This window comes from Aotus nancymaae, unplaced genomic scaffold (assembly GCF_030222135.1).
Source record: "Aotus nancymaae isolate 86718 unplaced genomic scaffold, 86718_ANA_hifiasm-v0.15.2.pri h1tg000011l, whole genome shotgun sequence".
Classification (NCBI taxonomy): domain Eukaryota; kingdom Metazoa; phylum Chordata; class Mammalia; order Primates; family Aotidae; genus Aotus; species Aotus nancymaae.
In genome coordinates, this window is record NW_026988422.1 from 10932735 (window position 1) to 10948335 (window position 15601).

The window sequence follows — 15601 nt, forward strand, 5'->3', positions numbered from 1 at the left end:
TTTGGATAGTATGAACATTTTTACAATATTGATTCTTCTAATCCATGAACATAGAATATATTTTCTTTTATTTGTGTCTTCTTCAAGTTTTTTCATTAATGTTTTACAGTTTTTCTTTTTTTTTGAGATGGAATTTCACTCTTGTCATCCAGGCCGGAGTGCAGTGGTGCGATCTCAGCTCACTGCAACTTCCGCCTCCTGGGTTGAAGCGATTTCCCTGCCTTAGCCTCCCGAGTAGCTGGGACTACAGGCATGTGCCATCATGCCCGGGTAATTTTTTTGTATTGTTAGTAGAGATGGGGTTTCACCATATTAGCCAGGCTGATGTCAAACTCTTGACCTCAGGCAATCCACCCACCTCAGACTCCCAAATTGCTGGGATTACAGGTGTGAGTCACCCTTCTCCATCTCTCTTACAGTTTTTAGTGTACAGAGATTTCACTTCTTGGGTAATTTATAAGTATTTTATCCTTTTTGATGCTATTGTAAATGGAATTGTATTTTTAATTTCTTTTTCAAATAGTTTATTGTTAGCATATAGAAATTTGGCTGATGTTTGTATGTAGATTTTGTATCTTGCAACTTACTAAATTAATTTATTCTAATAGTTTTCTTTTGGTGTGGAGTCTTTTGTGTTTTCCTTTTCTTTTCTTTTCTTTTTTCTTTCTTTTTTTTGAGACAGAGTTTCACTCTTGTTGCCCAGGCTGGAGTGCAATGGTGCAATCTCGACTCACCGAAACCTCCGCCTCCTGGGTTCAAGCAATTCTCCTGCCTCAGCCTCCCGGGTAGCTGGAATTACAGGCATTTGCCCCATGCCCAGCTAATTTTGTATTTTCAGTAAAGACAGGCTTTCTCCATGTTGGTCAGGCTAGTATCAAACTCCCAACCTCAGGTGACCCGCCCTCCTTGACCTCCCAAAGTGCTGGGATTTCAGGCGTGAGCCACCTCTCCGGGCCCCTTGCGTTTTCTATATGTAAGATCATGTTATTTGCAAACAGAGACCATTTTACTTCTTCTTTTCCCACTTGAATGCCTTTTTTTTCTCTTTTTCTTGAGTGTTAGCTTTGGCTAGAACTTTTAGTATTATGTTGAATAGAAGTGATGAGAATGGACACTCTAGTCTTGCTTTTAGGGAGAAACTTCAGCTTTTCACCATTGAGTATGGTAGCTATGGGCTTGTTGTCTATGGCCTTTTCTTTTGAGACAGAATCGGAGTCTCAGTCTGTCATCTGGGCTGGGGTTCAGTGGTGCGATCTCAGCTCACTGCAACATCTGCCTCCTGGGTTCAAGCAATTCTTCTGCCTCAGCCTCCCGAGTAGCTGGGACTACAGGCACATGCCACCATGCCCAGCTAATTTTTTGTATTTTAGTAAAGATGGGGTTTCACTGTGTTGCCCAGGCTGGTCTTGAACTATGAGCTCAGGCAATCCACCTGCCTCGGCCTCCCAAAGTGCTAGGATGCGCCCGGCATCTATGGCCTTTATTATGTTGAAGTACATTTCTTTCTTTTTTTTCTTTTTTCTGTTTCTTCTTCTTCTTCTTCTTTTTTTTTCTTTTGAGACGGAATTTCATTCTGTCACCCATTTTGAAGTGCGGTGATATAATCTCGGCTCACTGCAACCTCTGGCTCCCATGCTTAAGTGATCCTCCCACCTCAGCCTCCAGATTAGCGAGGACTACAGGCAAGTGCCATCATGCCCAGCTAACTTTTTTTGTATTTCGGTAGGGATGGGGTTTTACCATGTTGCCTGAACTGGTCTTGAACTCATGAGCTCAAGTGATCTGCCTGCCTTGGCCTCCCAAAGTGCTGGGATTACAAGCATGAACCACCATGCCCGGCTGAAGTCTGTTTTTTCTATAGCTAATTTGTTGAGAGTTTTTAATGGTGAATTATGTTACATTTTGTCAAATGCATTTTCTGCATCTATCGAAATAACGATGTGATTTTCATCTTTTTTTTTTTTTTGAGGTGGAGTTTCGCTCTTGTTACCCAGGCTGGAGTGCAATGGCGCGATCTCGGCTCACCGCAACCTCCGCCTCCTGGGTTCAAGCAATTCTCCTGCCTCAGCCTCCCGAGTAGCTGGGATTACAGGTGCGCACCACCATGCCCAGCTAATTTTTGTATTTTTAGTAGAGACGGGGTTTCACCTTATTGACCAGGATGGTCTCGATCTCTTGACCTCGTGATCCACCCGCCTCGGCCTCCCAAAGTGCTAGGATTACAGGCGTGAGCCACTGCGCCCGGCCGTGATTTTCATCTTTTATTTTTTGTTTATTTTGAGATGGAGTCTCGTTTGCATCCCAGGGTAAATTCCACTTGATCATGGTGTATAATCCTTTGACCTAATTTGGAGAGAAACAAATGATATTTTAAAATAATGTCATTTTAGAATGTTAAATGCCGCAACAAAAACAGATTTCTAAAATGGTTAATGTAATGTAAAGAACAAGGGCTTCCCAATGTTCTTAGGGAAAAGGCTAAATTCGTCCCAGTGGCCCATTTCAGCAACTGGCTGGCCCTGTCTGCCCTCTGCTGGTTCTTCAACAACCATGCTCAGGGCCACTTATGGAGTTCTTCCTAGGTCCCCTATGAACCTTTTCAATTCTGCTGGATGCTTCCTCCCACTGACCCTCCAATATATGTGCACACACCTGCTGCCTTGCCTGGTGAGTAATGTATGAATCAATTTATTATTTACTTATTCATTAATTTTGGAGACAGGGTTTTACTCTGTTGCCCAGTCTGGAGTGCAATGGTGTGATCATGGCTCAATGCAACTGTGATCCTCCTGCCTCAGTCATTAAGACTACAGGTGCACACCACCACACCCAACTAACAATTTTTTTTTTTTTTTTTAGAGATGGAGTCTTGCTATGTTGTCCAGGCTCATTCTCCCATTCTTGAACTCCGGCTCTTGGCCTTAAGTGATCCTCCTATCTTGGCCTCCCAAACACTGAGATTACAGATGTAAGCACCCAGCTTGAATCAGTTTAAAGAAAAATATATATGTCTTTTTGTTAAAAAAATGTGCAAAATAGTGTACAGTAAAACGTAATTCTCCCTCCCACCCAATTGTCTCAACTTTCTAGTTTCCTTTCCCAAAGGGAAACACTATTACTAATATTTTGTATATTCTTCTAGAGATATATAGGTTATTTATATTTTATTTTTACACAGATTTGCTTTTTGCCTTTCCAAAAAAAAAATTTTATTATTAACTTAGTGGGATAGATGATGTAGTTTTGTTGAAATTACAACTTGCAAAGTGCTTCTGCTACTGACTCCTGCAGCCCAGGTCTTCATGAGCTCAACATGACTGATCTGTAGATGCTGCATTACGACACATACCATTCACTACACTCCTCTGTGTGAACTACTGTGAAACCCTCTTTCAGCATTCATGATCACATTTGATCTTCGCTTGGCAGGAATGCAACGCATACATATTAAGTTGGTCTCTTCTTTCCTTTCCTTTTCTTTTTCTTTCTTTCTTTTTTTTTTTTAATTTCTGAGATGGAGTCTTGCTCTGTCACCCAAGCTGAAGTACAGTGGCGTGATATTGGCTCACTGCAACCTCCGCCTCCCGGGTTCAAGCAATTCTCCTGCCCCAGCCTCCCGAGTAGCTGCGATTACATGCATGCACCACCACACCTGGCTAATTTTTGTATTTTTAGTAGAGACGGGATTACAGATGTGAGTCACTACACCGTGCCAGATATACTTCATAAATAGCTTTTGAAAAAAAAAATTAAAAAAAAAGTTTTTGAGTAACTAAGTGAAGCAGCTATAAATCAAGAGACTGGAGCATAAGTCCTATCTTTACTTCTGCACGTGACATTGGCCAGTGATTTATCCTCTAGATCTCAATCTTCATATTCCAGAAAATGGGACAAGAAGAGTAATCAGAGATTCCCAAACTTGGCATCCACTGGAAGGCCATTTAAACAATATAGATTATGGCTTTCCACCTGTAGATGCTCTGATTTATTAAGTCTCGGGTAAGCGAAATAATCTGTTTTTATTTTTTATTATTTATTTATTTTTTTTTTTTGAGACAGAGTTTCGCTCTTGTTACCCAGGCTGGAGTGTAATGGCGCGATCTTGGCTCACCGCAACCTCAGCCTCCTGGGTTCAAGCAATTCTCCTACCTCAGCCTCCCGAGTAGCTGGGACTACAGGCGTGCGCCACCATGCCCAGCTAATTTTTGTAATTTTAGTAGAGACGGGGTTTGACCAGGATGGTCTTGTTGACCAGGATGGTCTCGATCTCTTGACCTCATGATCCACCCGCCTCGGCCTTCCAAAGTGTTGGGATTACAGGCGTGAGCCACCGCGCCCGGCCAATAATCTGTTTTTAAAAGCTCCTGAGGTTACAGTGTGCAGCTGGGGTTGAAAACCACTTCAGTAGCTCCAGCATTCTGTGATTCTTTGTATTTATTAGTCCTTAACTTGAATTCAGCCTATAGTAATTGAGGCTAAATATTACTAGCTAAATAAATGTGCTAAATATTACTAGCATTGGGACTAGTAATATGAGGAATATTTAGATTTTTCTGACACTAAGAATATGCCGCCTGACTGGAAGACAGACAAGTGATCTGATATGTTAATGAACACACTGGTAGCACAGCATGCTGAAAAGGCAGACAGAAGGCTTTCAACTAAGTCTGATGCTTAGGGAAAGATTGCAAGAGGAGATCAAACTTGACCATTAAAGGAAAAGTAAGGATTAATCAAGAGGGAAAGGCTTGGCTGGGCATGGTGTCTTAAACCTGTAAACCTAGCACTTTGGAAGGCCGAGGCAGGTGGATCACGAGGTCAGGAGATAGAGACCATCCTGGCTAACATGGTGAAACCCCGTCTCTACTAAAACTATCAAAAATCAGCTGGGTGTGGTGGCACGCACCTGTGATCCCAGCTACTCAGGAGGCTGAGGGAGGAGAATCGCTTGAACTCAGGAGAGGGAGGTTGCAGTGAATCGAGATTGCGCCACTGCACTCCAGCCTGGGCGACAGAGAGACTATCTCAAAAAAAAAAAAAAAAAAAAAAAAAGAGGGGAAGGTTTGTAATCAGAAAAGACAAAATGTGCAAAAGTCCATGGACATGGGAAAATCTACTTCACCAGAGTCCTGCAAACCATTTAGTAAAGCTGTGGCACAGCCAGAGGTAGGAGAGTACAATTTTCTGGAGACAGAGCAGTTATTACAATTCAGTGGCTGAGAGCAAGGATTTTTGAGCCAGAAAAATCTGGTTTAAATTCTGGTTTTGTCACACACTGCCTCTCTCTGTGACTTGAGAAAATAACTTGTTTGCACTCGATTTTCTTATCTGTAAAGTAGGGACAATACCTGTCTTGTAAGATTACTATGAAGATTAAGTGAGGCAAAATGAGACAACATACATACAGCTCTTAACACAGTGCCTAGTAGATTGCAACCAAAAAATACACCCAACAAGACAAGTTCATTGCAGTTTTTGTGTTTTTCAATTTTCATGGCTATACAGAACTTATATTGTATTTAAACTTTTTTTTCAAAAAAGTATTATTTTCATATAAAAAAATTAAATTGTATAATAGGGTATTCAGGGAAAAGTAAAGATCTTTCTCAAATCCTTGTGTCCTACAATTTGTTCTTCCTACAAGCAACCAGGATATACCCTTTTTTTTTTGTTTGTTTGAGACGGAGTTTCGCTCTTGTTACCCAGGCTGGAGTGCAATGGTGCGATCTCGGCTCACCGCACCCTCCGCCTCCTGGGTTCAGGCAATTCTCCTGCCTCAGCCTCCTGAGTAGCTGGGATTACAGGCACGCGCCACCATGCCCAGCTAATTTTTTGTATTTTTAGTAGAGATGGGGGTTCACCATGTTGACCAGGATGGTCTTGATATCTTGACCTTGTGATCCACCTGCCTCAGCCTCCCAAAGTGCTGGGATTACAGGCGTGAGCCACGGTGCCCAGCCATATCTTCCTTTTAAACAAACTCAAAAATGCAACACACAAAATATAATTTTATGTTAATAATAATATCTAATTATTAAGAATTAGGTGCACTTTGGGTGTTTTAACAATCTAGCTTGACCTTTTTATACTTATATCTTAATGATTTAAAAGTTTACTTAATGAATAAATAGATTTTCTGGTTTGCTAACTTGAGGGAGTTACTCCCAAAAGTAATTTACTCATAGTGAAAGGATTGCTGAATAGGTCTGTATGGCTCCAATCTTAAAGCCTTACACACTAACACATTGCCTAGAATTCTGATTGTCTTTCCTCTGAAGACCTTGTAATTTTATTGTTGTAGCGTTCTAGTAGAAACAGCTAGTTTAATGGCTTAGTGTGATGAGGCATAATATATATCCTGAGATATCAATGACTATAAGGCTCTGATTTAGTCATAGATGTTTTACTTGTACACCAAAAACATACATTAATTGAATGATACATTTGGATTTCAGAAATGTTCAAATGGAAAAAATCCTGAAGTATACTGATATTTAAATAACATTTCTGTTTATTTTCTTAGAGACAGGTGAAAGGGGCAGCTTGTTCTATTACAGAATTACAAAGACTTTCCATTAAATATGGTTATTGTTTTCCAAGGTCTCATTCCTGTTTTCTTTTTTTTCTTGAGACAGAGTCTCGCTCTGTCATCCATGCTGGAGTGCAGTGGCACGATCTTGGCTTACTGCAACCTCCGCCTCCTGGGTTCAAGTGATTCTCCTGCCTCAGCCTCCTGAGTAGCTGGGACTACAGGCACCTGCCACCACGCCTGGCTAATTTTTGTATTTTTAGTAGAGATGGGGTTTTACCATATTGGCCAGGCTGGTCTTGAACTCCCGGCCTCATGATCTGCCTGCGTCAGCCTCCCAAAGTGCTGGGATTACGGGCGTGAGTCACTGGGCCCAACCTCATTCCTGTTTTCTAGTCATCTCAGCAGAAAAGGACATTGTTTGCATTACTTTCTTTCTTCTTTTTTTTTCGAGACAGAGTTTCGCTCTTGTTGCTCAGGCTGGAGTGCAATGGTGCAATCTCAGCTCACTGCAATGTCCACCTCCCAGGTTCAAGCGATTCTCCTGCTTCAGCCTCCTGATAACTGGGACTATAGGCAGGTACCACCACACCCATCTAATTTTTTGTGTTTAGTAGAGATAGGGTTTCACTATGTTGTTCAGGCTGGTCTTGAACTCCTGACCTCAGATGATCCACCCGCCTCAGCCTCCCAAAGTGCTGGGATTATAGGCATGACCCACCACGCCCGGCTGTTTGCATTACTTTCTTTTGGCTACAGTAGTTCAACAGTCTCAATTTTTTTCAGCTTCTTTTTTTCTTTTTTTGAGACAGAGTCTCACTCTGTCATCCAGGCTGGAGTGCAATGGCACCTCCTGGGTTTAAGTGATTCTCCTGCCTCAGCCTCCCTAGTGGCTGGGATTGCAGGTGTGTGCCACCACATCCAGCTAATTTTTTTGTAGAGACAGAGTTTCTTCATGTTGGTCAGGCTGGTCTCGAACTCCCGACCTCAGGTGATCTGCCTGCCTTGGCCTCTCAAAGTGCTGGGATTACAGGTGTGAGCCACCGTGCCCAGCCTCAACCGATTTGTTTTTAAGTGTGTACACTACCAGATTTCTTTTCTCTTTTTTTTTAAATTGAGGTGGATGGTAGTGGAAGAGAATGTGTACTTGTCATACTAATGATACTAGAAATCAGATAATATAATACATATGCCATGTTACATGACACACCTGGTGAAGTTTGGGATGGTATAACTTGTCTAAACACACTAACATTTGATCTTAAAGATGTTTATGTATACTTATATAATTATATTGTCATAATAAGCATACTATATTTTCATATCGGTTCAGGGCAGGTTGTGCTACTAAATGAGTTTATGCCAAACTTACAGAAAGATATTTTATTACAGACATTTGGTTGTGGACTCTCTCATTCTCTCTCTCTCTAATACACATAAATCTGTGCGTGTTTGTATATTATATTTATATATATCATATACATATATATATAAACATACACACACACTTATGTACAGTTCATATATCCTATATACGGTTCTTATGCCCATCCAAAGGTGTTAGAGTCAGTAGCTTTATTATTATTATTATTATTTTTTGAGATGGAGTCTCACTCTGTCACCCAGGCTGGAGTGCAGTAGCACAATCTCGGCTCACTGCAACCTCCACCTCCTGGGTTCAAGCGATTCTCCTGCCTCAGCCTCCTGAGTAGCTGGGATTATAGGCGTGCGCCCCCGTGCCCAGCTAATTTTTGTATTTGTAGTAGAGATGAAGTTTCACCATGTTGGCCAGGCTGGTCTTGAACTCCTGAATCAGGTGATCCACCCTCCTTGGCCTCCCAAAGTGCTGGAATTACAGGCGTGAGCCACCGTGCCTGGCCAGTTGCTTTATAATTTAATAAACAATTGAATTTAATGCTCTTTTTCATTCACATGTTTTGTTTGGCTGTGAAGGGCATTTTTCTCTTCTGTCAAGGTGCAGTGTGGGAACATCGGTGATTTGAAGTAATAATTAGGCTTTCTTTTTCTTAGCAGTTCTACTGTGTCAGTAGGGAATGGAAACGACCATTAAGAACATTCCCAAAGCATAAACTTTACAAACAGACAGAGTCGAATTTGAATCCCAGCTCTACTATTAGTTGGTACACTAATGACATGTCAACAGGGGCTCATGTAAGTCAACCCTGGATACAAGTAGATTGTAAATTGTGGAAATTGGTTAGTGATTAACTGGGAAAGAGGAAAAGAATAGCGGCTGGAAGAGCAAAAGGAAAGTAGTTAGATTGTAATACTTTATTGCTTGATTTTGGTGGTTGTTGCACCAGTATGTTAACTTTCAGGCTGTATAACCTATGCATGGTATCTTTCTTTTCTTTCTTTTTTTTTTTGAGACGGAGTTTTGCTCTTGTTACCCAGGCTGGAGTGCAATGGCATGATCTTGGCTCACCGCAACCTCCGCCTCCTGGGTTCAGGCAATTCTCCTGCCTCAGCCTCCCGAGTAGCTGGGATTATAGGCACGCGCCACCATGCCCAGCTAATTATTGTATTTTTAGTAGAAACGGGGTTTCACCATGTTGACCAGGATGGTCTCGATCTCTTGACCTCGTGATCCACCCACCTCAGCCTCCCAAAGTGCTGGGATTATAGGCGTGAGCCACCGCGCCCAGCCGTGCACGGTATCTTTCTGTGTGTACTATTTCTGTATTTATTACTTAATAAAATGTTTATAAGAGTGATAGTTGGGATCTTTGTGTCCCCCACAAATTGATATGTTGAAACCTAATCCCCAGGCCCCGCGCCCCTTCTCCGCCGCCGGCTCCCTGGTGTGGTGTTGGCTCCAGCTCTCTGCTCCCGCAGCGCAGCGCCTCCGCTCCGCCCCTCCAGCTTTCTGAACCGTGGCCACCTTGAGCGCACCTTCATCGCCATCAAGCTGGACGGCATGCAGCTTGGCCTGGTGGGCGAGATCATCAAGCGCTTTGAGCAGACGGGGTTCCGCCTTGTGGCCATGAAGTTCCTCCGGGCCTCTGAGGAACACCTGAAGCAGCACTGCATTGACCCGAAAGACCTCCCATTTGTCCCTGGGCTGGTGAAGTACACGAACTCAGGGCCGGTCATGGCCATGGTCTGGGAGAGGCTGAATGTGGTGAAGACAGGCCGAGTGATGCTTGGAGAGACCAATGCAGCGGATTGTAAGCCAGGCACCATTCGTGGGGACTTCGGCATTCAGGTTGGCAGGAACATCATTCATGGCAGTGACTCGGTAAAAAGTGCTGAAAAGGAAATCAGCCTGAGAGTCAAGAGTGGGAGGAGAGCAGAGCGTGTGAGCAGAGCAGCGGCCTCCTCTCCTCACCTCGCTCTCGCGGCCTACCTTTCCCTGCCCGCCTGCTCGGCGCCCAGAACACCTTCCACCATGACTGCCTCAGCAAGTTCCTATTCAACAAAGGCATCAAGTAGGTGTAAGTGTCCCTGCCCCAGGGCGAGAAAGTCCAGGCCACGCATATCTGGATCAATGGTACTGGAGAGGACTGTGCTGCAAGACCAGGACCCTGGACACTAAGCCCACGTGCGTGGAAGAGTTGCCTGAGTGGAATTTCGATGGCTTTAGCACTTTACAGTCTGGAGGCTCCAACAGTGACATGTATCTCGTGCTTGCTGCCATGTTTCGGGACCTCTTCCGTAAGGACCCTAACAAGCTGGTGTTGTGTGAAGTTTTCAAGTACAATGAAAAGCCTGCAGAGACCAATTTGAGGCACACCTGTAAACGGATAATGGACGTGGTGAGCAACCGCCACCCCTGGTTTGGCATGGAGCAGGAATGTGGACTGATGGGCACCCCTTTGGTTGGCCTTCCAACGGCTTCCTGGGACCCCAGGGTCCATATTACTGCAGTGTGGGAGCAGTCCAAGCCTCCAAGCCTATGGCAGGGACATAGTGGAAGCCCATTACCGGGCCTGCTTGTATGGTGGAGTCAAGATTGCTGTGACTAATGCCAAGATCATGCCTGCCCAGTGGGAATTTCAAATTGGACCCTGTGAAGGAATCAGCATGGGAGATTGTCTCTGGGTGGCCCGTTTCATCTTGCATCGTGTATGTGAAGACTTTGGAGTGATAGCAACCTTTGATCTTAAGCCCATTCCTGAGAACTGGAATGGTGCAGGCTGCCATACCAACTTTAGCACCAAGGCCATGTGGGAGGAGAAAGGTCTGAAGTACATTGAGGAGGCCATTGAAAAACTAAGCAAGCGGCACCAGTACCACACCTGCGCCTATAATCCCAAGGGAGGCCTGGACAACACCCGACGCCTAACTTCCTCAAAACCTCCAGCACCCACGACTTTTCTGCTGGTGTAGCCAGTTGTAGCACCAGCATATGCAGTTCCTGGACTGTCGGCCAGGAGAAGAAGGGTCACTTTGAAGACCGTCGCCCCTCTGCCAACTGCTACCCCTTTTTGGTGACCGAAGCCCTCATCAGCACGTGTCTTCTCAATGAAACCCTTCCAGTACAAAACTGAGTGGACTAGACCTCCAGCTGTTGATCCGTCCTCGTTCTTCAACCCACTCCAACTCTTCCCCCTCTCCAAGTTGTCCCAATTGTAACTCGAAGGGTGGAATATCAAGGTCTCTGTTTTTTGTTCCTTGTGCCCAGTTAATCTTGCTTTCTTTGTTTGGCTGGGATAGAGGGGTCAAGTTAATTTCTTCACATCCTGCTCTTCGTTTTCCCTATCACTAAAGCTTTTTAGTGCATTAGTGGGGAGGAGGAGGGGAAACATAACCACTGCTTCCATTTAATTGGGTGCACCTGTCCAATAGGCGTAGGTCTCCGGACAGAGCAGGTTTGCAGGAGGGGGACTTGTCTTCGAGGTAGCTGAAAGGGAAAGACCTGACTTACTCAGGTTAGGTTAGGACTTGCCCTCGTGCTAGAAATTTTCTTAGGAGATTATAACCAACTTTTCTATTAAAAGTGGGAATTAGGAGAGAAGGTAGGGGTTGGAATCAGAGAGAATGGCCTTGATCTCTTGCTTGTGGGACTAGCCTGGCTTGGGACTAAATGCCCTGCTCTGAACACAAAGCTCAGTATAAACTGATGAATATCCCTACCTTGAAAGAAGAAAAGGTTCTTATTGCTTGGTCCTTGATTTATCACACAAAGCAGAATAGTGTTTTTATATTTAAATGTAAAGACAAAAAAAAATTATGTATATGGTTTTGTGAATAAAGTGTGTTTGGCTAAAGGAAAAAAAACAACATCCAGGTCAGGGGCACCACAATTGAGACAAATAGTCTGAATTAGAAATCAAATATCTCCTTTTGAGTAGGGAGTGAGAGAAGTGGTTCTTAGAAAGATGGTAATTTGGGGTTAGGACCTCATGACCCATTTAGGGTTTGCCCTGCCCACCCTCTGGAGAAGGTGGATGTTCGTTAGTTAACAGATGACACATGTTACTAGCAGTCACTTGATCTCTGTGGCTCTGGTTTGTGGACAATGACTTGTCCACATGGGTTTAGAGATAAGAGCTGGCTGGTCAACTTGAGCATGGTACTGACAGAGGGGGTATTGGGGTTATTTTCTGGTAGGAATAGCATGTCACTAAAGCAGGCCTAGTATTAAATTTCTTAAAAAAGCAAAATTATAAAAGTTTAGATTTTAATCAAATTTGTAGGGTTTCAAGGTAATTTTTACAGAATTATTTGTTTGCTTCAACTGTCTCCTACCTCTGCTCTTGGAGGAGAAGAGGATAGGGCTGGAGTCAAAACCCTTGTAATTTTGTATCCTGATGTCTTTTCTCTCAGTATGAAATATTCCATTTGTTTAAGACTGCTGAGGAAATTTTTTGTTCTTTTATTATTATTATTATTATTATTATTTTTTTTTTTTTTTTGAGACGGAGTTTCACTCTTGTTACCCAGGCTGGGGTGCAATGGCGCGATCTCGGCTCACTGCAACCTCCGCCTCCTGGGTTCAGGCAATTCTCCTGCCTCAGCCTCCTGAGTAGCTGGGATTACAGGCACGCGCCACCATGCCCAGCTAATTTTTTTGTATTAGTAGAGACGGGGTTTCACAATGTTGACCAAGATGGTCTCGATCTCTTGACCTCGTGATCCATCCGCCTCGGCCTCCCAAAGTGCTGTTATTATTATTTTTTAAAGATGGGGTTTCACCATGATGGCCAGGCTGGTCTTGAACTCCTGACCTCAGGTGATCCACCCACCTCAGCCTCCCAAAGTGCTAGGATTACAGACGTGAGCCACCGCACCCGGCTTGTTCTTTTATAATAAGAAACAAACCCCACCTTTATTCCTTACTTCACTTCCCCTACCGCTTTCTGGTTCTTGTGTTGGCTGTGGCAGGCCAGCTGTGGTTTTCTCTTGCCATGATGACTTCTAATTGCCACATATAGTATGTTCAAAGTCAAATAACTCCTCATTGTAAACAAACTCTGTAACTACCCAGAGCAGCACTTATGAATCAGCCTAACCTATTAAAAAAAAAAAAAAAAAAGAAATCGACCTATGGTTTAAGCCTGATTGACTACAAGTCTTGTGCTCATGACTGGGTTTATGACTAAGAGGTGGACACAGCAGCAGTCTCCTTCAGCACGGTGTGGTGTGTCCCTGGACACAGCTCTTGATTCCACTGACTTAGAAGCAACAGAATTGATCATTCTTTGGTAGAGCATATTTGCCAGTAAAGCCTTTGGAAACTGGAAAAAAAAAGAAACCTAATCCCCAAATGCAATGGTATTAAGAGGTGGGGACTTTGAAAGACAATTAGGTCAGGAGGGCTCCATGCTCACGAATAGGATTAGAACCCTTCTAAAAGAGGCTTGATGGAGCCTGTTCACCCCTTCCATCCGTCCCATGAGGATATATAGAAGGAACCATCTTTGAAGCATAGAGCAAGCCTTCATGAGACACTGAATCTACTGGCACTTTGACCTTAAACTTCCCACCCTCCAGAACGATGAGCAATAAATATACACTGTTTTAAAATTACCCAGTCTCGGCTGGGGACAGTGGCTTGTGCCTGTAATCCCAGCACTCTGAGAGGCCAAGGTGGGCAGATCACTTGAGTCCAGGAGTTCAAGACCAGCCTGGTCAAAAAGGTGAAGCGTCTCTACTAAAAATACAAAAATTAGCCAGGCAACAGAGCAAGACTCCATACCCCCCAACCCAAAAAAAAAACCAAAAAGGGAGACCAATGACCCATGGCATTTCATCCTGAAATGTGGTCATGAAAGGAAGACAAGAAATTGAGGCAACTGGAAGAGGGACAAGGTCAAAGAAGAGAGGTTTTTTTTTTTTTTTTGAGACAGAGTTTCGCTCTTGTTACCTAGGCTGGAGTGCAATGGCGCGATCTTGGCTCACCGCAACCTCCGCCTCTTGGTTTTGGGCAATTCTCCTGCCTCAGCCTCCCGAGTAGCTGGGACTACAGGCGTGCGCCACCATGCCCAGCTAATTTTTGTATTTTTAGTAGAGACGGGGTTTCACCTTGTTGACCAGGATGGTCTCGATCTCTTGACCTCATGATCCACCCTCCTTGGCCTCCCAAAGTGCTGGGATTATAGGCGTGAGCCACCGCGCCTGGCCCAGGAAGAGAGTTTTAAAATTATTTTTATTAAGATGAAAGACATCTGAGAAAGCTTATACTGTAAAACAAGACAAAACTGTACACTTTTCATAGAAGAGGCATTATTGGATTCAGAATGACTGACAAAATTAAGTGGTAGCTCTTCTGTTAGTCTTCAAATCAAGCCTTCACCACTTTCTCCCTCTCTCCTCTTAAAATAGTTGTCTTTAGGCCAGGCGCAGTGGCTCACACCTGTGTTCCCAGCACTCTGGGAGGCTGAGGTGGACGGATCACGAGGTTAGGAGATTGAGACCATCCTGCCCTACATGGTGAAACCTCGTCTTTACTAAAAATTAGTCGGGAGTGGTGGCATGCACCTGTAGTCCCAGCTACTTGGGAGGCTGAGGCAGGGGAATCGCTTGAACTTGGGAGGCAGGGGTTGGAGTGAGCCTAGGTAGTGCCACTGCACCCCATCTTGGTGACAGAGAAAGATTCTATCTCAAAAAAAAAAAAATAGTGGTCTTTAATTATAATGGTTTCTATGTGGAGATTTTCTGAAAATTCTTCAAAACAAAGTGCTTCTTTTATGGCATGGAAAATGATGAGACCAGTAGACCCAATTCATTGTGATTTCACAGACTTGCAGAGTGGCAAATCACTAGAAGGCAAACATTGCACTAACTTAGAAATGGAATTGGTATTGGTGAATTCAAGGAAAGCAAAGAAGAGAACCAAATGGAGGAGGAAGAGGGAAGATTTTAATGCTGTGCAGTGGTGCTCAGGTCTAGATCGTATGAGTCTCATATGATCGTCTCTTGACTTCGGCTTTCATGGTAGGACATTACTGACAAGACAGAAAATAACAGGGAAATCCTATTCCTTTTGCCTTCAAAATTTATTTTGTCTTTATTTCACTTGACCTGGTTCATTTCCTCTATAATTTCTTATTTCAGCGATATTTATTGAACACTATCATGATTAATCAGGCACACTGGGTGCTGGTGACAAGAGAGGGAACAGAACGGTCAAAAATTCTTGTAATCATGGAGCATATATTATAGTATGGAGATAACAAATGAGTGAAATAAGCTAACTCATACAGTATCCTACAAGCTGTAAGCTGTTGTATGTTGTGGAGAAAATAAAGCAGGGAAAAAGGAGTCGGAGAATACGGAGGGGTTGCAGTCAGACCACCTGCTTAGCTGCATCCTGCACAAGGATATGTGGGCAGGGATAAGCACGAGCTGACATCCAGTCATCTTCTGGTGAGAAGGTGCCTTTTTCTGACTAATGACAGGGCTTCAAAAGCCTCAGGTGGGGACCAAAATATTAATGTCTGCCTTTAAATGGGACACTCTTTGAAATGCCCTTCTGGCAATATTGAGTTATTAAGCTTTTGAACATGTTGGATACAAGCTTTTGCCAAGGTTTTACAAATTTTATACTATAACTCTAAATCTTTTTGTAGATGAGAAAATCACGTATTATAGAATTAAAATCTTATT

The 15601-nt window shown here is 43.5% G+C and overlaps 1 protein-coding gene and 1 pseudogene across 1 annotated transcript in view; both read left to right on the forward strand.

The window, feature by feature from the left end:
* LOC105723042 (nucleoside diphosphate kinase 3-like) overlaps window positions 1-9784 on the forward strand; it is a 46013-nt gene extending 36229 nt beyond the window's left edge. Inside the window, exons 2-4 of the mRNA XM_064374434.1 lie at window positions 8505-8523; window positions 9319-9650; window positions 9764-9784. Of these exons, the coding sequence (XP_064230504.1) occupies window positions 8505-8523; window positions 9319-9650; window positions 9764-9784 (372 nt within the window). The remainder of the gene's footprint in view (window positions 1-8504; window positions 8524-9318; window positions 9651-9763) is intronic.
* Window positions 9785-9842: 58 nt separating this feature from the next.
* On the forward strand, window positions 9843-11125 carry LOC105723043 (glutamine synthetase-like; annotated as a pseudogene).
* The last annotated feature ends 4476 nt before the right edge of the window (window positions 11126-15601 follow it).